This window comes from Eptatretus burgeri, chromosome 7 (assembly GCF_056783735.1).
Source record: "Eptatretus burgeri isolate ZD-2024b chromosome 7, Ebu_testis_v1, whole genome shotgun sequence".
Lineage (NCBI taxonomy): Eukaryota > Metazoa > Chordata > Myxini > Myxiniformes > Myxinidae > Eptatretus > Eptatretus burgeri.
In genome coordinates this window covers 88,152,909-88,179,415 of record NC_140967.1, presented here as the reverse complement: position 1 = coordinate 88,179,415, position 26,507 = coordinate 88,152,909, and the positions used below count along the sequence as shown (strand labels likewise).

The following is a 26,507-nucleotide window of genomic DNA, read 5'->3' as shown; positions in this document are numbered from 1 at the left end:
TCACTAGTTTCGTGTAATTCCTCTGCTAGTGTTGTGGTCCATCTATTTGTTGCTTTCCAACTGTTTTCCCTTTGCCTGATTTTGTCTGTTGATTCCTTGCCCCTGTCTTTCTGCTCTTCTGCTCTTCCATCCACAATCTACAAGAAAAATGTGTGATACCTGCATTAAAAAAACCAAATGATAGACGGTCCTTATTATAAATTGATATCTGGCGTACATAAGCAGTCATGAGCTTAATGTTTTACATGATTGGTGACATCTAATTTTTTGACCTCTCTTCCATTTTCCTCCATCTTGTTCAGCCATTACGCCTGTGTGTCCTCGGTCCTCCAGCTGTTGGGAAGACCACAGTAGTGCAGAAACTTTGTCAGTACTACAGGTTGCACCACGTTATACTTAAGGAGGCCATTGGAGAGGGTTTTAAGAAGCTGGTAGGTGGCATACATAAAGGAGCATGGAAGTGAATAAGTATGTCACAAGTGATTTTCATAAATTTAATCTACCAGGAGCAAATTACAGTTGCTTTCTTTTTATTTTCATGTTAGATTTGAGATTTCCTTCTGCGCATTAAATTATTCTACAACAAAATATCTTATGTTGACTGGTTTTAAATTGCATAAACATAGTTTAATCAATAAGTGAAAAGTCGTTTAAGTCTCATTCAATTATGTGACTGAAAACGAAACGTATTGAAGTGAAAAATCTAACCTATTCATGGAAACATAGAAAGAAGTGAGTTTGCACATTGATGAAGAAAGAGAGGATGGCGATGAAGAAAATTTAGAGGAAGAGATGGTCAGTGCACAAGATGCTGAGACACTTCTTGGAGAGATCCAGGTATCAATGGAGCAAAATAATGGTATGTGGTTCTTTTTTTTTAAATCCACTTTGTGGTGTAAATTACATCACATTGAGAACTTTGGTTGTGGTGGTGATGCCGGCCCATACTCTTGACAGAGGTGTTTCTTTTGTCTCCAGAGTCGAGGCTCGTGGAGGAATTATAACACAGAATGGACTAGGACATAACAGAACGAAAACTAGAAGGGCACTCGGTAGAGCGCATACCTCCGCCACGTACTGCCTGATCCACGAGAACATACCGGGCCCAATATATGTTTGAAACATCACGCTATACAGTACGACATCGTTTTTGGCCCAGTCTCTCAATGGTGAAGAATCACTTAAAAAATTAAATAATTCTCGTATCCAGATCCGGATTCGGATCTTCACCAAAATCGAATCAATTCGTCCTTGACACACACCCAACCTGTCCACCAATTTTCATCCGAATCCGTCCACAACTTTTTGAGATATCTTGCTACATATCGTTTTGACCCGATCTCTCAATGGTGAAGAATCACTTTGAAAATTAAATAATTCTCGTATCCAGATCCGGACTTGGATCTTCTCCAAAATCGAATCAGTTTGTCCTTGCAACACACACAACGTGTCCACAAAGTTTCGTCCGAATCCGTCCAAACTTTTTGAGATATTGTGCGATATATTGTATTTGGCCCAATCACTCAATGGTGAAGAATCACTTGAAAAATTCTGGTAGTTGGATCGGAATCCAGATCTTCACTAAAATTGAATCAATTCATCCTTGTCACACACCCAACATGTCCACCAAGTTTCATCCGAATCCGTCCACAACTTTTTGAGATATCGTGTCATATATCATTTTTGCCCTATCAATGTTGAATAATTAATCAGTTTAAAAATTAAATAATTCTCTTATCCAGATCTGGATTCGGATCTTCACCAAAATCTAATCAGTTCGTCCTTGTCACACTCCGAACCTGTCCACAAAATTTCATCTAGATCCGTCCACAATTTTTTGAGATATCCTGTGCACAAACAGACAGAAAGAGGTGAAAACAATTTCCTTCACCTTCAGTGATGGAGGTAATTTACAAGGATTTACAAGGATTTACAAGGAAATCTAACAGGTGGAGGCCATTCAGCTATCATGCCTGCGCGAACACCATCCTAATTTATCAACACAAGATCCAAGGAAGAAAATACAAAAAAATGTTTTTAATTAATGAAATAAATATTTTTGTTTGTTTTTTTTTTGTTTGTTTGTTTTTGCAGTTTTTGTATTTTTTTTGTTTCTTCCCCATCAGGGGAGGGGGCATGGTCTTTGTTAAAAACACACAACATCAACCACACAAACTCCCTTGACGAGACCTCCACCAACAGCACTCCGTACACATGCACACAATCACCCATCAATGCTCAAACTACCTAAAAGTCATATCAACATCCCCATACCCCTCCATGTCCATAACTTCCAAGTACCTATCTAATTCTAATTTAAACTTATCTACTTTTTCTGCTGCCACTGTCTTTCCAGGGAGACCATTCCATGCTGAGTAAAAGTCCCCTGCCTTATGACCGTCTTAACTCTCCTCTTCTTTACAATCAGGCTATGGCCCCTGGTCCTATCACTGTCTACTCTGTTGACTAATTCATCTGCACTTATTTTATCCATACCTTTTATTATCTTAAACATCTCTATCATATCTCCTCGTAACTGCCTCCTTTCTCCCTGTCTCCTTCAGCCGCTCATCATAGCTGAGTCTAGCTCGGCCCGGAATCAATCTAGTAGCCCTGCACTGAACCCTCTCTATGGCATCTATGTCCTTCCTGAATTGTGATGACCAGAACTACACACAATATTCTAGATGTAGCCCTCACTAAATTCCTGTACAATGTTAACACCACCTCTTTTGATTTATAAATGATCCCCCTCCGAAAACAACCAAAAACACTATTTGCTTTACTTATAGCTGCCTGGCACTGTGCTGCCTGCTTACCTCCCGTATCTATTACCACCCCCAGATCCTTCTCCTGTTTGACACGCTCCAAAATGACCCCTTGCATCCTGTAATCTCTATTTTCATTGTTCTTTCCATCCCCAACACCTTACACTTGCTCAGGTTAAATTCCATCTGCCAATCTTTTGCCCACTCTATGTAAGTATCAATACTTTCCTGAATCTGATCACCACCCCCTCTGCTATACACTTTACCTCCAAGCTTTGTATCATCTGCAAATTTGGAAAGCTTACTCTTCACCCCATTATATAAATCGTGTATGTAAATAATGAATAGTCATGGTCCAAGTACTGATCCCTGAGGTAGCTTACCACTTACATCCTCCCAGCAAGACATCCTCTCACTCACTAAGCCAGTTTGCAATCCAATTAGCTTCCTGACCAGCCAGGCCACAAGCCCTCACTTTGGCTAACAACCTCCGATGTGGTACCTTATCAAATGCCTTCTTAAAGTCTAGATATACGATGTCCACTGCCTTTCCCTCATCCACCCAATCAGAAACTGCTTCATAGAACTTTAAAAGATTTGTTGGACAGGAACTACCTTTGGTAAACCCATGCTGACTACCTTGAATTAGTTTGTATTTGTTTAAATGGCTCCTCATCTGGTCCCTAATTAATGTCTCCAACACCTTCCCCAAAACTGAAGTCAAACTAACAGGTCTATAGTTTCCCAATTCTTCTCTGGATCCTTTCTTAAATAATGGTGTTACATTTGCTACTCTCCAATCTTCCAGTACCTGTCTTGACTCCGGGGAACTATTGAAAATATCCATTAACATCTCGCTTACCTGCTCAGCCACCTCCATCAATACTCTCGGTTGCATATTATCTGGACCCGGAGCCTTATCTTCTCTTATATTACCAAGCTGTTCCTTTACTTCCTCCACTCCAACCTGGATCTTCTGTAAAAGCCCTTCCTCACCACCTGTTGCATTTGTGAATAAAGGTAAAAACTCTCATGTCACAGAAGTGGAAATGAACAAAAAAAAAAAAACCAAGAGGAGGGTGAGGGAGCAGAGGAAACCCGATAACCTGGAAACTTGGAAAGTGGTGGGCTTGGAGAGGGTTAATGAAGGTAGGAAAGATCGTGGTTATATATTGGGAAATGACCTGAGATGCTCTGGAACAACCGTCTTGAAGCTCGAGATTGAAGAATGAGATTGAAGATAATGTGGAAGTTGGTTCCACAGACAAGAGAAAAGAGGAGCGAATGCGGTGAGCAGTGAGTCTGGATTTTGGGAATTTCACTGGAAGGGGGTTGCTAGCAGATTGTGTGTGCCCTGCAGAAATCTGGTGAAGGAGGGGGGTGGGGTGAGGAGGTGAAGGACAGGGCACAAAAAGGGCAGAGGCAGAGGGTGAAAGATCAGAAAGGAGGTGGTAGAAGACAGTGAGACAATCAACCTGTCTGTGATGTGACAGAATTAAATAGGTCCAGTCAGCTATTTTGGGGACATTTGTGTCAACTTGCCAATGAACGTCACTGTGGTTTGGAGAAAATTATGGACAGATGAGGACTCTGTGTTGCAGGGTGGAGAAATTTCTGCCGAGCATCTATGGGAATTGGGTTCACAGCAGTGAGGGGAATCCAACAAGACTTTACCCACTCCACCATCAAGCTGCTCAACTCCAATGCCTGCAACTATTGGGGATGCCTCTTTGCAGCGGTTGTACACCCAACACAAGTTGGGGGCCAAATCTTCCACCATTCTTTCCTGCTGCCCGGATTTGTCAGGGCAGCGCGGTCACAGTCAGAGTGCCGATCAGTCCCTATGGACCTTTCCCTCTTGTCTCCCTCTCTCCCTCTTTCTGTCTCCCTCCCTCTCTCAAACTATATATAGGGGTTAGTGTCACTTGTGGAGAAGGGGGGGGGGTAGTACAGGATTGAACAAAATGGGGTTAGTTAAAACAGCATTTTAATACAGCACGCAGAAACTGTGGTATCGAACCGTGGTATCGCCATCAAAGCTTGTTCCAAAAAAATACAATTATAAATGAACATGAAACCAACATATGTGTGTTTGGGAAAAATTATGCACCCAAACCAGAAATCGAACCAGGTCCTCTGGTAAGCCAGTATAATATAATTGTATATGCCCCCTGTGATGAATAATAGCGGACATGGAATTGTTCCCCCCAACGGGGGGAAGACCCTCTCATGGACCATGAGATTCCTCACTGCTCCAATGGTTGGTAGTGTCCCAGAAGCAGTGGGAGCAAGAGAGTGACATCTCCATATGTGGGAGAATTGTGTGCAGAGCAAGCAGGGTCACCCAGATAGCCCAGATGGCAGCACATTGGTATGACTGGTATGATTTACCAGAAAACCAGGGTTTGATTCCTGATCTGGATGCATAATGTTTCCCACATATGCATGTGTTTGTTTCCTGTATAATAGTGTAGATTTCTTATGTGTTTTTTTTAATCTTCCTGGCCAATTCTGTCAAATGGCAATTTCCTCTTTGTTTTTGCCTCCAAATTGATCGATATTGATGTTGCATATTCATTGAGAACATATTTTTTCTTCCTGGTGATGCATTGATATTATCAACCAGGACTAGTTAGGAATGGTTTTCTACAAATGACCAATTTTTTAAAAACTGTTTAAAACTTTTTTTTTCTGTGTAGATTTTTTTTTTCCCCTAATCTTCATTCCTGCAGATCAAACAAAGAGAATGTTCCCCCAAAAACTTCATCATCAGCTGGCAACTCTCCCAAGGAGGGTTTCCCAACAGAACATGATTTTTTTTTAATACACGTATGTCCACAGAGGAAAAACATGTCAACTCCACCTATATATTACTGCTTATAAGCAAGAAATTTCAGTGTAGCTACCTTGCACAATGACATTTGAAAAGTTGCGTGGAGTTCGGCACGGTCATACGCAAAACCTTTGGAAATGTCCTCACATGCTCTGAGTTCCTAAGCATTCTTTTCTTTGTACAAAGAGTATCTGCCATTAAGCTGATTTTCTGCATTAAAACTGGATGCATGAAACATATTTAGTGGATTGAGTACCTTTTGAAAAGAGTAGGTGTTTGATCTAACACTGCAGGGAAATTCCAAATTCCCTACATGTTTATACCCGTCGCAACAAGGAGTGGAGTTGGGAGCGGTGGAAGGTGCACTGCATCAATGGCTTAGCCACTGCACAGTACTGGACATTGGGTATCATCATGATACAGTCAGTGGACTACATTCGGAAGCAAATTCCAGTGAAATACACATTTGCTAGATATATATATGAATAATAGTCTTGTCATTCTGAGTTATTAACAGCACTGGGACTAATTGTTAGTCCTGTATCTTCGAAGAAACACAAGCAACAATTTAAGGTCACCTTTGAAAAGTGAGGATTTGACACACTTCCTTGTGTTTTTTTTTAAGCTTTTAGTTTATATTCTTGAGGCATGTACATATATTTCTGTTTTAAGAGGTCACTTTATGAAGTGTTTTATTTTACCTTCACAGGGCGATTGTTAGACCGCCATTTGGTACGATTTGTTAAAGAAAAGCTTCAGTCCATGCCATGTCAGAAGCAAGGTTTTGTTCTTGATGGTTTCCCCAAGACCTACGCCCAAGCCAAAGAGCTTTTTATCGGTCGGTTGTTTCTCTCATTCGTTGCATTGTTTGTTAATACATTGTGATTTAAAAAAAAAAACAACCTCACATTGCATATACTGTGTTGTGATGTTTCTAACAGCTGAAGATCAAGATGGAGAGAAAAGAGAAAAATCTATACTCCCATGTAAGACGTGATGTATGAACGTTTTAAAAGGAATGCTTTAAACGCAGATGGTCATTCGAGTTTTATCTAATTATGTTACAGCATGCTGAACATCAGAGTACAACTTTTGGAAACAACAGATTATTTACATAATTACCTCCATCACCAAAGGTGGACGGAGCTTATGTTTTCACGCCAGTCTGTGTGCCTGTTTGTTTGTTACTTGGCGAAATAATTTTGCCAAGTATGTTGGTCTGTAGTGTCTGTTTGTCACACGATTTTTGTCCATAGTTTTCAAGCAATCGTTCTGAATGGTTTTTTTGTGTGTAGGTGACTGGCGAAGTTGAAGCACGAACCACCTCCATTGTGGTTTGTGCAAGTTGAAGCGCAGTTCCTGACGAGGCATGTCACCACCCAGGATACATGCTTCACTTATGTTGTTGGATCTCTCCAGCCAGAAATAGTGTTAGAAGTGAGGGACCTCATAGTTGCTCCTCCAGCCTCGGAACTTTATACCAAAATGAAGGATGAGGTCATCAGACGTACCTCAGCTTCAAAGCAAAATAAATTATGTGGATGAGACAGCTGACAATACATTGGAGAATACCATCTTAAAACAAGTTTCTCCAAAGACTTCCCACCAATGTCCACCTGATCTTGGCCTCAACTAAAGAAGCTGTTGACATCAAACAACTTGCGGATCTCACCAACAAGATCATGGAAGTCTCTTCTACTTCATCCTCCATGGCGCACATAGGAGTTGTTTTGAAAGCTCAACAGCAACTTGCACCTCAACCAGACCAAGTCTGCACCTTTTCCACCCAGGTTGAGAACTTGACCAGACAAGAACAAACTCTCACGACACAACTACTGTACAGGTGGAAAGAGAGAGGAGTGGAAGCCTGGGGCATGGTCCATCTATAAGTCAATCAAGAGGACACAATCCTAGCTCAAGCGCCCACCAACATGCCGAACAGATGTGCTGGTACCATTGGAAGCATGGAGTAAAGGATCACAAATGCATCAGGACATGCTCATCACAGTCCCGCCCTTCAGAACAGGGAAATTCCAATGCCAGCAACTAACGGTGACAAATCAGTCTGGCAGTGATACATCCAGTCGCCTTTTCCACATAACCGACAAGGCAACAGTTACCAGGTTTTTAGTGGATACTAGTGCTGAATTGAGTGTTTTACCCTCTTTTCACAAAAGCAACAGACAGCAAAAAGGTAGATATTATATCATCAGATAAACTGAAATGGCACCTGGCAGAACGCATGCATCCACCAGGCCAAGCAGTTTACGTTTTCAATTCCACTGATAGGCCAGATCTGTATCCAGATCTGCATCCAAATCTTAACCGTAATCGAATTGGCTTCTTCTTGTCATGTGCCTCCCTCATCCACCAAGTTTTGTCATGATCCGTCCACAACTTTTTGAAATATCATGCTATATATCGTTTTTGGTCCCATCTCTCAATGGTGAAGAATGTTGTTGTTCGTCTTTCGGCTGCTCCCGTTAGGGGTCGCCACAGCGGATCATCCATTATGATCCGCATACTGATTTGGCATAGGTTTTACGCCGGATGCCCTTCCTGACACAACCCTGGTCGCCTCTTACGACACAGGGATAAGGATTGGGTTTCGCCATGATTCCGGGCTGCCCTACACCCTCTCATAGCGAGGCCCAGTGCAGAGCTCCCGTCCTCAAGCGATCCTCCAACCCAAGCCTCCGAGTAGCCGGATTACAGGCGCACGCCACTTCGCCCGGTATTCAATGGTGAAGAATCACTTTTAAAATTATAGTATCCAAATCCAGATTTTCACCCAAATCGAATCAATTAGTGCTTGTCACACTCCCAACCTGTCCACCAAATTTCGTCCGAATCTATCCATAACTTTTTGAGATAGATATTTTGCTCACAGACAGACAGAGAGACAAACAGACAAATAGGGATGAAAAAATAACCTCCGTCCACCTTTGGTGGGGGAGGTAAAAACACTTAGCAGAGTTATCTTCCTATTCAATAGAAGCTGCAAATACCAACTATGTCCAGGTAGTGGACAAAAAAAAATGGAAACACCTGGGTAAATGATGGACACCAAGCAACAGTTTCCACACAGGTGTGGTGGTCCGGGTGTTAATAAAGCATTTAACATCCCAGCATGCTTAGGGTCATGTATAAAAATGCTGCACAGGCTCACTTGGTTGCATGTGACTTGGTTGCTAATAATTATGGCTCACATGGTTGCAAGAGGAGACTCCCCCAATGCCCCCATCCACAGAGCACGTGTGGTCACCCATTGGTTTGATGAGCATGACACTGATGTTATCCACGTCATAGCCTTCTCAGTCACCAGATCTGAACCCAATCGAGCATTTATGGAATATTCTGGAATGAAGCCTGAGACAGCGTTTTCCACCTCCTTCAAACAGGTGTGAGTTGATTGACTTTCTCGCGGAAGAATGGTGCCGCATCCCTCCTGCAGAATTCCAGCCGCTGGTGGACTCAATGCCATGGCACAACACAGGCCATACTGGCCACATGTGGTGGCCCAACACCCTATTAAGTGACAATACATTGGCGTCTCCATTTTTTTTTGTCCACCACCTGTATGACCCATGCAATTTTGACCACCAGGATTTAATCGGGATTGCACTCCAATTACTTCAGGAACCTAAAAGCGAAATTAAAAAACAATCAGAATGTTGTTTGGAAATTCGGTTTTATTATTTGTACTTCTTGATGAACAGCTCATATTCCATCGATAAGGAAACGATTGTTTGTCATGTAACATCATTTGAGGTGCTGTATTTTCGGGTCGCTTCCTTGTTTCTTCTATAAAACTGGAGCTCCCTTCCAGCAGTGCAATTCCATTTTTGGATCACTTAATAATTCCACTGGCATGTGGCATAACTCTTATTTTTATAACTTAGTGATCTTCCAAAACATTGTTAAGTTATTCAACCCACTGTTAAACTGTTGCTTGCCTCCACAGGCCTCGTGGTGTACCTTGACGCACCCGATGAGTACTTGCGGAATCGTGTCATGAACCTGCCCGAGTCGATTGTGGCCAACACTCATAACACAGAGGGCGGCTTCTTGCGAAGGCTTAACAACTACCGTAGCATCAGCAGTCCAAATGACACACTCGGTTACTTTGATGAACACGACAGTCAGATTGAACATCATAGTAAGTTTGTCATTCCATCAGGTTTTTCATTGTAATCATATCATAATCGATATACAGTTAAGCCCAAAATTATTCATACCCAATGAAAGATCTGAGAGTTTTGCATTTATCTCATACTTACAAGCTGGAGTGGTGGAACTTTCACTGCACCCAAGGACATTTAGTTGGTATGTACAAATCCACATATATTTTGGCTCAACATTATTAGCATAACAATAGAAATGTTAAGATTTCTGTTTTTATGCCTGTCCAAAATTATTCATACCCCATACCAAGTCTCAGAATTGAGGCCAATGTTTGTGATAATGCACAGGCTTTTGATATCCCTAAGATTCTTTATAATGTTATGTGATTATTCCAAGATGTGTGCATACAATCTGAATGCATTACAAATGTGGTCTGTTGAATGTACAGTGAGGAATGTTACAGAACAACACTCTGCTTTTAGACTATAAATTAAAGGGAGCTGATGCAATCATTCTCAGGTCATTGTCAGCATGGCGAAGAAGAAAGAAGTCAGTGAGGACCTTCGGTTTTGCATTGTGAATGCTCACAAGGAGGGGAAAGGCTACAAAGCTATTTCGAAGCAGTTCCAAGTGCCAGTTGCCACCAGACAAAGCATAATTAGGAAGTGCAAGGAGTTCCACACTGTAAAAAAAACATTGAAGGACGTGGTCGGAAGCCAAAGGTGTCGCCTCGTCTGGCAAGAAAAGTATGGCGAGAGGCCAACAACAATCCACGGATCACTATTAAGGCTCTACTGAACAACCTTGGCGAGTCTGGGACCAAGATATCAAGGCAGACACTCCAGCGGACGTTGCACAAGGGGGGTCTCCATGAACGCCGACCAAGAAAGACTCCACTCCTCCATCCCAGGCACAGAAAGGGTCGTCTTGCCTTTGCAAACGCTCACCTGGACAAAGATCCAAACTTTTGGTCCTCAGTTCTGTGGTCGGATGAGATGAAAATGGAGCTTTTCGGGCACAGAGATGTTGCTTTCGTTTGGCGAAAGAAAGGTGAAGCATACAACCCTAAGAACACAGTCCCGACCATCAAGCATGGAGGCGGGAGCATAATGCTTTGGGGATGTTTCTCAACCAGTGGGCCCGGCAATCTCGTCAAAGTGAATGGCATCATGAAAAAGGAGCAGTACATCAAGATCCTTGAGGAAAACATCAAACAGTCTGCAGAGAAACTTCACCTCGGGGAGCATTGGACCTATCAGCAGGACAACGATCCAAAACACACCTCCAAGTCAGTCAAGAAATGGTTCCGGGATAATGATGTAGATGTTCGTGAGTGGCCAAGCCAAAGTCCGGACCTCAACCCAATCGAGAATCTGTGGAGGGAGCTCAAGACCGGAGTGATGGCAAGGAAGCCTTCCAACCTCAAAGACCTGGAGACCTTCGCGAAGGAGGAGTGGGCCAAAATCCCTGTAGAGACATGCAAAAACCTTGTGAGCAAGTATAAAAACCGTTTGGAGGCTGTAATCACAAACATAGGCCTTTCCATTGATTACTGAATGTGATTTTGAACTGATCTAAGCAAGGGTATGAATAATTCTGGACATGACATTTTTTGGTAAATCGATCAATAAAATACCCTCGAATCAATGTATTTCTTGAAATGTCTCTTGCAGTGATTCTTTCAGCTGTTTGTCACATTCTTATGTAACTTAAGCCAGAAGAAACTCATTCCTCAAATAACACGATTCAAAATACGCCAAATTTGGTAAGGAAATGAATAATTTTGGGCTTAACTGTAAGTAACCCTGTTTTCAAAAACATCCTTCTGTATGATTTCCACAAGCGATTGGCGATCAAATAATTTCATTCAAATGATTGTTCATATCATTTTGAAAATCTAAAATAATGACCTTACTTTCCATTTCATGGAAATCAGACGTTAGCATCGACGACGACCCAGAGTATCTACTCGTGCTCAACGACATCATCAAAACTGTGGGGAAGCCACACAACTTTGGGCTAACAGAGGAGGAGATGGATGAGATCGAGCGTTGCGCTGTGCAGAAACAGCTGGAGCAGGAGGAAGCAGAGAGAAAGAGATTGACAGAACTGGAAACGCAGGAGGCGGTCGAACGGGCTCGCCACCTGAAAGAGTGGGTGAGTAAATAATTTGTTGTGCTTGGATAACAACTGATGCAATACAATGTATATATATACAAGGAACCTCATTGTATACGGGATGTTCCTTGCATTGTTGCAGAAGTCTGCATTGGATGAGGCCAAAAGGCTGGAGATGGAGGTTCTTATAAAGGAGACTGCATCCATGAAAAAGTACTTATCTCAACACATCATGCCCACACTCACGAGAGGCCTGATTGAGTTGTGCAACGACCGGCCTCAAGACCCGGTGGATTTCTTGGTGAGGCTACAACACCGATCCCACATTTATTCATCTATTTATTCGTATGCAGCCTGTGGCTGCTTGGCTGCATCATTTCTTTCTGGGTGGCGCAGCTGTGCCACTGATGCAGTGGCCCTTGTTACCAGTGAGTTTGTACTCATTTCGCCGATCTCAGAAGGATGACAGGCTGAATCAACCCACCTAGTGTTAATTCAACAGCATACTTGTTGGCTTGTGAAAAACCAGGATGACAATTTATAGCTGCACCAAGATTCGAACCCAAACTGGACAGCTTACATCAATGTGCACACTGTATATATCCTGTCAGCATGATAAACAAACAGAATAAGCGTATTATGATATAAGATAGTGCAGTCATCATTTTTTCCCCTGTGTGACATTTATGTCGGTGTTCTACTCGTCATACAATGTCCACAGATGGCACAACGATGTGGTCATCACATTGGGGCTTGTGGAAGTGTGTTAGGCCAATTCTTTCTGGTAGTAAAACTGGGCCATTTATAATCCTGCTTCCACTCAATTAATATCACCCCTGTACACCCGATTGGCCTCCCCCCCCCCAAAAAATGCTCAATTGGCTTATGACGTCATCTCTACCTCACATTCATACAGGTATGGTCTGACAGCACCTTCTACATAATGATTTTGACGATCGTCATAATCTGGAGATTTTTGATCAGAAAATTAATCATCAAAATGACTTTCTGATGAGTCTGAAGCGAGTTGGACACCCACACCCATTATCCCTTGCGTGTTGACAAACTTCCCCTCGATGACGTCGTGGCAGTTTATCTGGAATTGTTAGGGGCTGTACCGGACAGGTTTGCTTTTTTAACTGTAACAACTCAAAAATTATTGGAATTAAAAAGCACATTCAGTTATTTGGTTGTTGATTAAAAATGGATATAATCACATCAAAAAAATGTTTTTTTCTGATTCTGTGGAACTTTTTTAAGCTCGCATTTCCCACTTCTTCTCGAAACCTGGAACGACAGACTATTAAAACAGGCACAGGTGTCTTTATGAACAAACAAACACAAATTTTTGTTCCAAGTGAATTGGTTACTTGCTTTACAATTTTATTATTTTACGACACCCTCGCTCTAATGCACCATACTCCTCACAGAGCGTCGGTGCTGCTGAAGCAGATTCCTGAGCAAGGGTTATACTGGGTGGTTTAGCATTGTCTTCCCAGCAGTAATTATGGCAGGAAGTTGTAATTTGTTCAGGTCGCCGGCAACATCTCGCCAACCCTTCCCGCAGGACACAATGGGGTCTTTAATGTTCACCAACTAATGGCAGCAGACAGGACACATGTTTAACGTCGATGCGAGGGACAGCACACACATTGAAATGCCACAAAAATCTGGTTGAAATCCAGACCCAACGACCATCCGAGGGACGGCACATGCATTGATGAATCACCCTCACCGGGATGAAAGTTTATAGCTGGGTCGGGATTCAAACACAGGCGAGACAGCTTGGAAGCAAATGTGTGTACGTCCAGGTAACTAACCGCAGAAGTACATTATCTCCAGACCATCCTGTCAGCCCTCATTTTACGACACCAAGAACCCTTGAGAATGAAGCATCACGCACGTCTTGCCTGGGTTCAAACCCCGAACCAACTATGAACTATCATCCCGGTGTTTCACATTCAGGGTAGATTCATCAATGCGTGGTGTCGTCCCTCGGATGGACGTACAACTGGGTGTCTCGTTGACCCGTATTAGTTGGTGGACATTAAATATCACACGGTGTCCTTCGTGAAGGGGAGACTAATTATCGCCGGCTCTCTCAAAAAATTACAAATTTCTGCACCTTGAGCAGAATATCCTGCGTCAGAGTGCTGACACGTTCAGGATTGTAAGCTTTGCAAAGGGACCGTTTTGTCAAAAACCAACACTTTGTAAGTGTACGGTACCTTCTTCCACATCCGTTGCAAAGACTGCATGGGCTGAAAAGCAAAGAATATTGGAATTGTACATCATGAAGTGATATTCCAAAGTTTTCGACTTTTATAGGCTCTGGGAGTAAGATCATTCATAAATAGAATGTGGTAAAACTGCCAGAGGCAGGGGACTCTGGCACTCTTCTTGCTGGAAGCCATCCTGTTGGCTGGTAACAACTGTTGTTGTTTAAAATCCACGAAATTGTATATTTCGGTTTATAGTTGGAGAGGCATTCATACCATTTGTCCTGTGTACGAGTTTGTTAATTAGAACGAAGGCTACATTATATAATTTGATGTTCCTTCTTTAATCATTACAAAATCGTTTCATATCTCCTTTGGCTTTGACTGTTGCAGAGTGCATTTGATAGATCGCTTGGTTTATTTAAAACTCCTGGAATTGAAATCACTGATTTTCAACATATTTATTTCAAACCCGTGTTGTTCTTCTCTATCGACCGTCAAGTTTGGACAGCCAGTTTATGAAAGACTTGGGAACGTGGGAATAATTGTGACTTATCAGAAAAAAAAGGAAAAAGATTCTTCTCTACCTTCACAAAATACATTTGAAAGGGTGTTTAATCACTTAAGCACTCTTAAAATGATTGCAGACCTTCATGGACATTTGAATGGAATGTTGTTGTTTGACAATATTTAAAAATCGAGTCGCTATTCTGTAAACAAGAATCCCATCATTTAAACCATGTACAAGGACACGGCCAATTATTTGTTCATTTATTCCGGCCTTTTGATCCAAAACTTTTTATGGAAAAATACTACATGACAACAATGTCTTCATAAACATGACTGAGCTTTTCAATTTATTATGCACAAAAGGGTTAATAATACATGGATGCAAGTCAAGGAGATGCAATCTTCTGGAGGCTTTTTTTTTTTAATAGATTTTGAGCGATCTGCATTCCTGGCAGGGAGCTGATCACTTCTCTGGTCTAGTCTTTATCCAATCCAGCATTTGCCATGTTAATATGATGACTCACACACTCATCTCTCAGCTATCTAACCTGGGTTCGAATCTCGGCTTAACAGTAAACTGTCACCCCGTCATTTCATCAATGTGTGTGCCGTCCCTCGAATGGATGTGAATCCGCTAGCATTCAAGGGTGCACATTAAAGATTCCACTGTGTCCTTCGTAAAGAGTAGGCGAGCAACCACCGGCACCATGAACCGATTACAAATTTCTACACTTGGTATGACAATTTTTTTTTTTAGATTTTACGACATGACAACAGTATGACTGACCACAAGGGTATTTTTCTCTCTTGCAGGCAAAATTCCTCTTCATGAACAATCCCCAAAATGAATGAGGGGGCAGAAAAAAAACAACAACATTTGCTCAAGGATGGTAAGAGTCGATAAGAAAAATTTGAAAAGAGTATCTGCCAATGAACGTGTCATTCAAACTTTTCATGTCAATACTGCGTGCAAGTGAGGTGTCAAAAGCAGTTGGGTTTTTTTTCACCACTTCACAATCAGTTTTTGTTGTCGAGTCCTTCATCGAGTTTGTTCTCAGGTAACTTTTCAACCAGTTCCTTCATGTACACCTTAAACAATGGCTCCGGGTCCTGAGAAACAGCAACACGATGCAAGCAGTATCACATACGATGTAGAGGTTATTTTGTTGAAAAAAAATTTTTGTTGTTGAAATCAAATAAACATTTTAGATGGTGTACCTTCTTTTCGAGCTGCCTTTGTTTCTCAACAGCTTCCACCAGACTCAAACCAACCCACTCTGCTTCTTCTTCAGGGATGACAAACTCCTGAAAGTGACAGCGTATGGTCATGGCCAGTGTGTCAGGCAAACAACCCCATTATTGAACACCGTTTGCCATTACTGCAGGAGGAATTCTGGAAAGGAAACAACTATTGGGAGGGGGGAGGGAAATACTTTTCCACTCACTCTTGTGCAAGTGACAAGTAAGAAAAATATTTCATCTTATATACCTCCCAGATAATTATTGGAGACTTGTTACTCTAATTTCTTTACAACATATCAAACACCTGACTTGCTCGTGATCACGAAAGTCAAATAGACCAGAACACCTTTTAAAAATAAGAGACCATCATGTACCAGCAGCCTGGTCAAATTCCAAATTACGCATCCTGTGAGTCACAGTGTCTCTCTATTCCATGACAATATGGCAGTCATGTTGAGAGTCGTTCGAGAAGTACAGATGCAGGATCACTCAAATCGCAGCACAGCATCCCATTTTTTGAGTGCAGACAGACAACAGTGTAGACAAGTGTTATATATTTCATGTGTCCCCCAATGGTGATTGCATAAACAAGGTTTCTTTTTTTGGTTTTTGACCTCACCCCAGGGCCCTACGGGGCCGGGCTAAAAATGATACTGCTCTCGCACCTTACCATATGGTGATCATAATTCACAAAGAACAAGTTGGGTGAATTTCTGCACAACCGTTTAGGAGATAGCGTGACAGACAGACAGACCCGATTGCAATATTCCCCCATTTTTTGTTTCTTTAAGCGTGGGGATAAATACTCAATTATTTTATAACATGAACCCACATTTAGTGATTTTATTTCGTATACAGGTTTTAACTGGCAAATATATTGCTACCTAAAATAGGGTTATTAAGACAAATGTATATCTTTAGATCGGTGTCCACAAAACAGTGGGAACAGAGGCACATTTTATCCAAATCTTGAAATTAAATTACCAGGATAACATTTTTAAATGGAAGAGTAAAACACGGTTGTAAATAATTGTATGGTTAAAGTGGGGCTGGCAGGATGGCCGAGAGGTGTGTGTACTCGTCTTTGATCGGTCTAGCCTGAGTTTGAATCTTGGCCCAGCTATAAACTGTCATCCTGGTGTTTCACAGGTAGGACGCCGCTTCGATGTGTGCCGTCCTTTGGATGGACGTCAAACTGGGGGTCCTATCTGCTGGCATTAGTTGGTGGACATCAAAGATCCCACGATGTCCTTCACAAAGACCAGGTGAGCTGTCTCCAGCACCCTGAACAAATTCCAAATCCTGCCCAGATTCAATGCTGGGAAGGCAATGGCAAACAACCCATAACAATTATCAAAAAACTGCACCAATGCTCGAAAGAGTTTGGTATATTGATCCATCCATCCATTGGGACCATACTCTGTACAGAGCATTGGTGCTGCCTAAGCAGTCTCCTTGGCTATTGGACACAATCCTGGATGGGTCACCACTTCGACACAGAATACCAGCATGCTGGCACTCATTTTGCCGACCTCGGAAGGATGACAGGTAGAGTCAACCCCACCTGGTATTAATTCAACAGCTGAGTGGGATTTGAACTCAGGACCCTAGAATCCCAAGCCCACCACCCTAACTATTAAGCCAACACCAGGCATATTGACGAGGTATATTGATGATGATAGTTTAATTAACGTAGCATATATGACTATATCTAGTTATTTTGTGTAAGCAAAGTTGATTAAACAGAACTTATTGTGAAGACATTCTTAACACCTCGTGGAAAGGTGGGAAATTATTGTCTGTGAATTGGTGCTGCTCTGATACACTATCGAGCACGTGATATCTTCATCACCTAAATTTATTATAACAGTGTGCATTGTTAAGGAACTAATGACTGAGATCATAATAACATACAGATTATGCAGAAACCATTTTCCTAAACCGTTAAAAACAGCAACATGTACCTTGTACTTATTGTAGATAAGTTCTCCTTTTTCAGGGTCATTCGGATACATATGCGTGTCCTTTCTCGCTAGCCTCAGAAGCATGGCTCTCTTCAAGTCCATGCCCAACTTTGAATTCAGGTCTTCTTTTGGAGTCTAAGCAAAGAACACATGTTCCAATTGAAATATTGTATGATGTAATAATGTGTTCACACTTACAACTAGAACGGCACTTGGTAGAGCGCATACCTCCACCAGGCTGAACAGTTCATGTTTGTATTCCATTAATAGGCCAGATCTGCTGACCTGAACCAAAATCTAATTAGTTTACTCTTGTTGTCTAACCAACTCATACCCCAAATTTTGTCATAGTCCATCCACAACTTTTTGAGGTATTGTGCTTTATGGAGTTTTTGACTGCACTTCACAATGGTGAAGAATCACTGATGAGAATTTAAAAATCTCATATCCTGATCGGGATTTGTATCTTCACCAAAATCCAATCAATTCGTCCTTGCCACACACCCAACCTGTCCATCAAGTTTCGTCCGAATCCGTCCACAACTTTTTGAGATATCTTGTTCACAGACAGAAAGACAAACAGACAGGGGTGAAAATATAACCTCTGTCCACCTTCAGTGGCGGAGGTAGTAAATACAAATGCAAGGTTCAGTAAACAAAACCAAAACACTTTTATCATGTTTATATATGATTGGGAAATAGTTTTAAATGAAAAATAATTTCGTGTGCAGTATGTGGTTGTTGGTTTTCATCATTGCTGGGGGTGCGTGGCTGTGCCGCTGATGCAGTGCCTCCTGTAGGTTAGGCATAAATTTGTAATTTGTTTAGGGTGCCGGCGATAGCTCAATGACTCTTTGTGAAGGACACCGTGGGGTCTTTGACATCCACCAACTAAATCCAGCGGACGGAACACTCAGTCTAATGTCCATCTGAGGGACAGCTCAGACGTTGATGAATCAACCTACTTGTGAAACACCGGAATGATAGTTTGTGGCTAGGTTGGGATTCAAACCAAGGCTAGACAGCTCACCAGTCCCACAAAAATAATCTGATAATCATGGAACAAAACCCACAAACTCAACGGGACGATACCTTGAGAATGTAAAAATCAATGCCATAAGCTTCATCAATGAGGTCCAAGACGCGCATCGTAACTGACGCTGTGAACGTGAAGTCAAGGATCTCACTGTATAGCTGTCGTTTGAAGACTTGTGGCTTCCAAGATTTGCGCAAGACAGGGCGATTCTGCAAGGAGGGAAAAATGAAATTACAGAAACAAGCATCGTAACTCAAATGTTGGTACTCCGAATTGTTCATTGATAGGTTTCATGATTAAATCGAAGGGTGGCATTAAGCCAACTGTTTCACACAATGTGACAAAGCACAACTCAAGTCAACTTTAATCAACTCAACCATTAAGTCTAATGACCGAGTTCTACCTTGCATGCAACAATGACGAGTTATGCAGAGAGACATTAGATAACACAAGACTTGGCTTCAGAAAAACAGCCAATTGAGGAAAGTGACCAATCAGCAATACAATCCTGTGACAGTTTTTCTCTTCCAACCCTCCCTCCTCCCCCACCCCATGGGATGCCAATCAATGGGGTTTGTCGTTGATCTATCTTCCAAATGCTGAGCATCAAGCGAGGACCAGAACGTACCGTTTTTAAAGTGTTTGGTATGACTCAGCTAGGGTCGGGTTCGAACAATCACTGACTTCCCAAACTCAGACCAGACGTTGCCACCACATTGCTCCAGAGTCTGGTAATTTTGCTTTTCTAAACTAATTCCGACGGCACTTGTGCATCAACAAATGAAAGAATCATTTCTATTAGAAAAATCTGGATTTCTTAAAACCATACCAACATATACAAACTATGTTTACCTTTACTTAAAAACACGTACACACTTTTTGCTTCATTAAATCTTCAAATATATTACTCAAAAACATAATTAACAAGCAGGGTACCCATCTCTAATGGGTTTGTAGATGTCTGATCACAAATGAGCAATTTTTTTTTGATTCTATATTGGTAGAAACAGGAATTCAGTGTAAAAATTCAGTGAGTAGATATCGTAGTGGGTGGAGCCAGTAACCTTGGCAACCTCCTTCCATTCTACCAGCTAACATTTCCAATCTATGCTTGCTTGTTTGTACATCTGAAGTACTGCTTAAGAGAGGGTGATATTATGGAAGCTTGGCTGGGAAACGAATTTAGGTACGTTTTGGGCCCACCGCATGACCAAAGATCACCAAAGTTCTTTTATGGCAATCGACTACATCCAGGCACCTATCCCTATCCACATGCTTCTTCAACCCCAACCCACCCCCTCTCTGTACTCCCCATAGCTTTGTATTTCCATTCAGTATTTCTCACAACACTTTATTCTGGTTTCCCATTCCATGATCCATCGATCAGTAGATTCAGTTTCACTTTTCAACATCAGTTTTGATTCGTCATTGCAACTTGCGATGCAACACGGATGGTGCAAGAAAAAGATCAAAAATATTTTTGGTGATTGTTTTTCGATTTTCTAAGGGGTCTAAAGTGTCTTGAGGGTCCTAAAGGGGTCAAATGTGTTTAAGGGGTCTTTGGTTTCTAAATGGTGTTTAGGGTGTAAGGGGTCTAAAGTGTCCAAAGGGTCTTGAAAGGTCTATATGTCTGAAAAGTGTTGAAAGGATTGAAGGTCTCGAGGTCTCAATAGTGTAAATCGGTGTGAAGGAGTCTAAAGGGTGCAGACGTCTATCTAAAGGGTCTAAAGGATGTAAAGGAGCAAGCTGTAGTAAATAAAAATTAACTAGGGAGTGTAACACAAAATCCTAGAAACTAGTATCCTAGTAACTAGGGAGTGTGGTCAAAAATCTGATCCTAGAAAGTTTTGTCATGATTAACCTTCGGAGCTCAAAGCAGTAGGAAACCTACTGTTTTTAAGGACGTCATAAAGGACACAAACAACAGGCACGAAGAACGAATGGACCGTGTTAAATAAGTTGGTGTAAAAGACGCTGCATCGACGGCAGTACCCATCAGTTTAGCAGGACTTGGACAAAATATTACAACATCTTATGCCATCCTGACCAATCACATTTGCTTCTCGCAGACTCCTCCAATGTCCTTTTTCTTTTCTATTCTCAAGACTGCTTCAGGTGAGGTTTTTTATGCACTCTAGTTTCATTAAGCATTTTCCTGCAGCTCTCATCTTGTCTTTACCACTTACACTTCACCAGCTTGTCATTTTATTTAACAAAGCAGGTGTTTTTTCGATGTTTCACGAGTAGGGCATTGCATCACAAGGGATGCAGTCCCTCAAATGTACACGAAGCTGGGTGTCGTCCTCTCTGCTCGCACTGAGTTGGTACAAGCCTTCAATTGGTAGACGTTAAAGATCCCACGGTGTTTTTTTTACAAAGAGTAGGCTAGTTATCTCGGGCAAAATGAACAAATTCATGCCCAAATAAGCTTCAGTTGAATGTTAGGCCTAGCCAGTCAGTCGGTCGGTCGGTGAAAGATGGGCTGAAAACGTTCTCTGATCGATCCCACGAGAAAGTGGGAATAATTAAGTCGGTTGACGTAGTAAGAGTAGGCAGTAGTAATAACCCACTTGCGATTTAACAGACAGCATATCAAGGATGGTGATACTTGCAGCACAATCTCAAGACGGCGATTGCCTTGACTTCCATTGGGATATATAAGTCGAGTTGCCGCATCGTCGACCAGCGCCTGTCAATAAAACTGGTCGACTTGAGTCGTGCCATGTTGCATCATACACAAAAAGTGGACATGAGGCCATTCAACAACAACAAAATAATAATAATACTACGAATACTAAACACTTCTGTTCAGGTACATTCCCAACATGTCGGTCATTGAACAAGCATGCCGATCAGTCTGGATGGGGCTCGAGAGCACGTGATACTTCGGACAAGACTTTTTAGCTGGATGTCTTACAATTTAGATCTTCATTCACGTGTCGGGAAAACATCCCAAGGTAGTCTTCACAAGGCATTTGGGTTCGCAGCACAGCCACATCGATCCGACTAATGGTGTGATCTGGAGGAAAGGAGATGTTTACCTCGCCAGAGGGTATTGCATTTGGGTCCATTTGTCTGTCCGCACAGAACGTGAGTGTTCATCTCTGCAGACGCTTGTCGGGTTGACAAAATTTTCACCACAGGAGAGACGACTCATGGAGAATGTTTGAATGATAATGACATCATAGGTCATGTGGTATGGCAGCCATGTTGGAAAAAAAGGAAACCTTTGGATCTCTGCATCTCCAAAACTGCACCAAAGGAAAAAATTCAAACCAGGCACATGGTAAGTACTCCTCATGGGGAATAAGTGTGATTTTTTTTTCTTCATGATTTCATAATTGCATACATAGAACGCTACATCTGATCAATATGAAAATTTTTGAGGTTCATATCGGGATAAATTGGTCCACAGAAAAAAAAAAAAAATCGACATCATCGGTCACGTGATTTGGCAGCCATATTGTTTAAAAAAAAAAAATTATAAACCTTCAAAAATCTTCTCTGAAATGGCTGAACAGATCGAGGCGAAACTTTGCACGTATGACCGCCTATCCATGAGGAACAAAACGTCCACACGTGACGTTATAGGTCACATGGTTTGGCAACCAATATTGGATTTACCCTTAAACTGATACAATGCTCCTCCAGAACGGCTGGACAGTTTGAGGGGAAACTTCACACAAATGTTCCCCAAGCCTTGGGGATAGCAGGGTATTCACGAATAATTGATAGGTCACATGGTCTGGTAGCCATATTGGATTGAGTGAAAAATCTTTAAAAAAAAACAAAAAACTCTTGAACCGCTTCATTGATCGACGTGAAACTTCACAATTATGATCCAGTAGTGATGGGAAATATATGTTACAAATTTCAACCTGATTGGACACATGGTCTGGCAGCCAGAATTATTTAATTTATTTGATCTGGGTTTTTTATTTTTTTTTTTAAAAAATAAGGCTCAGGTGGCTGCACCTGGATGGGTTTGAGTGTAGAGGAGTAGCAGCTAAAATCCAAATCCTATCCAAGTTCCTTCTGATGACTCCATCTTTTCTTTTTGCTCGTTTGGGCTCCTTATAATGACTAATGCAGGACTGTACCTATTTGGTCTTCCATTTGATTGGAATTTATTTTTTCTGGAATGGGATTATTTCATCCCATTCTGAATTCAATTGAATAAACGTCATGGGTCAGGGTCAGGTGCCCGATCAAAGCGGGGTTGCATCAAAGCAGGACGTCTTGGTACCCGGTCATCACTGCCAGCAGTTATAAATTGGCAGTTCCAGTTATGTCTCATTAATTATACTAGAGCGTGGCCGTACGTGCAAAAAAAAAAAAAAAAAAACTTTCAAATAACCACACAGGCCGTTCCTTCGCTCTCAAAAACGATGACTGGATTGGGGCATTGTGTTTATCTATAAATGCACATAAGAAATCGAGAAATGATTCCAATACAGTAAGTCATCACCACCCGGAAGTCCGTACGTTGTAACCCGTAATGGGGAACGCACTCTAACTTGACCATAACTTGGGAACCACTTGTCCGATTAATTTCAAACTTGAAAAGGCAAACAAACAGAGATTTCTGGAATTCTAGATAGAAGATAGATACTGTGGGTGCAAAACGCCAAGCAACATGTCCTGTCATTGGTAACTGAGGATCTCTTCCCCAACGGCCACGCCTACGCAGAAACGTGTCCTGTCATTGGTTTGGTAAATAAATGGCCATAACTTGGGAACCACTTGTCTGATTAATATCAAACCTTGAAAAGGCACATCCTCAGGTCCCCAGCAATATACCTGGCAAGTTTCAATTAGATCAGACCAGTGGTTGTCAAGAAACAGCGGTCACAGACAGACAGACACACAGAGATTGCTGGAATTATAGATAGATAACACACAACAGTCATCAGAAGGAACCCAAAACAAGTCCTGCCAAGGGTCTGCAATCTCTGATTGCTCTTTTTTTTCCATTATTTATTATAAAACATGGAGCATAGATCTGTGCAAGGTCAAACGAGCTGCTGTTGCAGTTTATTGCTTCTAAACACCGTAAGAGTCAAACGAAACTGTAGACAAAGTTCAACTTGAATAGTCAGTTAGTTATAGTCATCTCGAAGGAATTTAACGAAATCCTGATATGAACAAGTAACCAGTGACGTCACGGCATGCAATATTATAATGCCGTTGCAAACTGACGACGCATGTCGCAGACCCCACGAGTTGTTTAGTTTACCTTGTTATGTTGTTGTTATCCCGCCCCCCAGGAGGGAGAGAGCGGGATATTGTAATCGTCCGGTTTGCTTGTTTGTCTGTTAGCAACTTTACCCCAAAACGGCTTTAGCAAACACTATCAAATTTAATCCACAGGTGGACAATGAACCTTGGACGACCCCATTAACTTTTGGGTCCAATTGGATCAAAGGTCAAGGTCACGAAAAGATCAAAATTGTTTTTCACTCATAACTTCATCAAAAATGATCTGATTTACTTCAAGCTAAGCTTATAGTGAACCTTATTCTATTTGTCACTTATAATCCTACCCATTCCTAGAGTGAAAAATGCATATTTGTGAAGATCGGTAGGGTCCGAAGTTTTGGGGGTCATGGTCATTGGTCAAAATTACAAATTTTCCCTTAAAACTAAAACATGGTTACGAAAATACAACTTTACGGGAAAACGGCTCGCTCAAACACTGTCAAATTTTATTTCCATCATAAATCAAAAAAGGTTAGGAATATGCGTGTTTACTATGGAAGACATACATCAAGTCCTTTATTGGCTTTCATTTGACACCATGACCTTTGACCTTACGTGGCCTTGAAAGGTCAAAATCATTTTACGGTCATAACTTCGTCAAAAAATGGTTTAATCGACTTCAAACTAAGACTAAAATATTCCTTATAATCAACATTCAGGTTAAGGATGAATCAAAATTTAAATTTGATCCCCAAAATAACTTTATGCCTTAAATGGGCAGGAGTTGTTGTGCCTCACACCACTTGTTATTATGTTTTGTTATGTTTATGTTATGCAGACCCACCTTGTTATGTTTAGTGTACTTGAAGCCGTGTATAACACCCTCTCCACCCCAGAGACCCACTTGAGATTCGGGTGGGTGGTGCACAGGGACGGGTACGTTCTGTACCCGCTCTCTCTGACCTGTCTGCGGGTTCACACGGAGACTTTCCTTCTTGGGAACCCAGTGCACCGCTTGGGGAACTTTGGGCTCGAGAGAGCGCCGGTAGTGCTCGGGTAGTCGGGCGTAGATATCCTTTCTCAGTTTCATAACCTCCCATAGTCTTGGCGGGACCTTGTGAAGCAACGGCATCTTGGGCGATCCTTAAATCCCCCTCCTTCCCCCCAAAAACCAAGAGGAGTCCGAACGTGCCGTACTGTACCGGAAGTCGATATCGCACTGGACACCACCAGCTGAGGATACCACGTGGCCCTGTAATGATCCACATCCCAGCAGGAGTCGCTGTGGAACCTCACTTGGTACTGCCCAGAGCGGCCGTCTATTTATTACATACGCACCTCGAGGAAGAATAAATTAATTAACTCGCTCGTCCGATCCACGTGCAACACTCCGCGAAGGGGTAAACTGTGGCAGAATGCGATCGCCGGAGCAGCCACGATGGAAGCCAGGAAAATGGTCCGGAATGTGCTGAGTTTGTACGATTTTTGTCCACGATAAACTGATTGTAAGATTTATAACAAAAGAGAAACCTTTAATTGAGTGAGTGAGTGAGTGAGTGAGTGAGTGAGTGAGTGAGTGAGTCAGTGAGTGAGTGAGTGAGTGAGTGTCCGTTTGCGGTGAACACAGCTTTAAACCCCGTGATATGTATTACCTGCCGAGCACGTGCGTTGTTTCCACGGCAACGGTAAACACACAGTCAATCAATTACACGTGCGTTGTTTCCACGGCAACGGTAAACACACAGCCAATCAATTACACGTGCGTTGTTTCCACGGCAACGGTAAACACACAGCCAATCAATTACACGTGCGTTGTTTCCACGGCAACGGTAAACACACAGCCAATCAATTACACGTGCGTTGTTTCCACGGCAACGGTAAACACACAGTCAATCAATTACAAGTGCGTTGTTTCCACGGCAACGGTAAACACACAGCCAATCAATTACACGTGCGTTGTTTCCACGGCAACGGTAAACACACAGCCAATCAATTACACGTGCGTTGTTTCCACGGCAACGGTAAACACACAGCCAATCAATTACACGTGCGTTGTTTCCACGGCAACGGTAAACACACAGCCAATCAATTACACGTGCGTTGTTTCCACGGCAACGGTAAACACACAGCCAATCAATCACACGTGCGTTGTTTCCACGGCAACGGTAAACACACAGCCAATCAATCACACGTGCGTTGTTTCCACGGCAACGGTAAACACTGCCAATCAATTATACGTGCCTTGTTTCCACGGCAACGGTAAACACACTGCCAATCAATTACACGTGCGTTGTTTCCACGGCAACGGTAAACACACAGCCAATCAATTACACGTGAGTTGTTTCCACGGCAACGGTAAACACACAGCCAATCAATTACACGTGCGTTGTTTCCACGGCAACGGTAAACACACAGCCAATCAATTACACGTGCGTTGTTTCCACGGCAACGGTAAACACACAGCCAATCAATTACACGTGCGTTGTTTCCACG

The 26,507-nt window shown here is 42.1% G+C and overlaps 2 protein-coding genes and 1 pseudogene across 14 annotated transcripts in view; 1 reads left to right on the top strand and 2 right to left on the bottom strand.

Moving 5' to 3' along the window:
- Positions 1–15,788, top strand: part of AK7 (adenylate kinase 7) — a 46,376-nt gene extending 30,588 nt beyond the window's left edge. For all 12 annotated transcript variants that reach the window (XM_085889487.1, XM_085889482.1, XM_085889489.1 and 9 more), the window contains 8 exons: positions 303–431; positions 727–859; positions 6,311–6,439; positions 6,543–6,587; positions 9,566–9,760; positions 11,663–11,883; positions 11,987–12,145; positions 15,387–15,788. In XM_085889487.1, the coding sequence (XP_085745613.1) occupies positions 303–431; positions 727–859; positions 6,311–6,439; positions 6,543–6,587; positions 9,566–9,760; positions 11,663–11,883; positions 11,987–12,145; positions 15,387–15,425 (1,050 nt within the window). In that variant the 3' untranslated portion in view covers positions 15,426–15,788. The remainder of the gene's footprint in view (positions 1–302; positions 432–726; positions 860–6,310; positions 6,440–6,542; positions 6,588–9,565; positions 9,761–11,662; positions 11,884–11,986; positions 12,146–15,386) is intronic.
- On the bottom strand, positions 8,197–8,337 carry LOC147023731 (signal recognition particle RNA; annotated as a pseudogene).
- On the bottom strand, positions 14,892–25,244 carry MRPL28 (mitochondrial ribosomal protein L28). Of its 2 annotated transcripts, XM_085889501.1 has the most exons (5): positions 24,859–25,243; positions 18,872–19,024; positions 17,780–17,914; positions 15,792–15,878; positions 14,892–15,683 (listed from the first exon to the last, which is right to left on the bottom strand). In XM_085889501.1, the coding sequence occupies exons 1-5, from the start codon at positions 25,144–25,146 to the stop codon at positions 15,591–15,593; spliced, it is 756 nt and encodes a 251-aa protein (XP_085745627.1). In that variant the 5' UTR covers positions 25,147–25,243; the 3' UTR covers positions 14,892–15,590. The 2 variants fall into 2 exon arrangements, with proteins under 2 accessions (XP_085745627.1, XP_085745628.1); XM_085889502.1 differs by lacking the exon at positions 17,780–17,914 and having other exon boundaries at positions 24,859–25,244.
- Between the last annotated feature and the right edge of the window lie 1,263 nt (positions 25,245–26,507).

Bases quoted from the DNA above. Each gene is read 5' to 3' on its own strand.
- MRPL28 (XM_085889501.1), bottom strand. From the start codon at position 25,146: ATGCCGTTGCTTCACAAGGTCCCGCCAAGACTATGGGAGGTTATGAAA. The intron at 17,915-18,871 runs GTATCGTCCCGT...TTCTTTGCTTAG, and splicing joins TTGATTTTTACATTCTCAAG to ACTCCAAAAGAAGACCTGAA. The intron at 15,684-15,791 runs GTACACCATCTA...GCTGTTTCTCAG, and splicing joins AAAGGCAGCTCGAAAAGAAG to GACCCGGAGCCATTGTTTAA.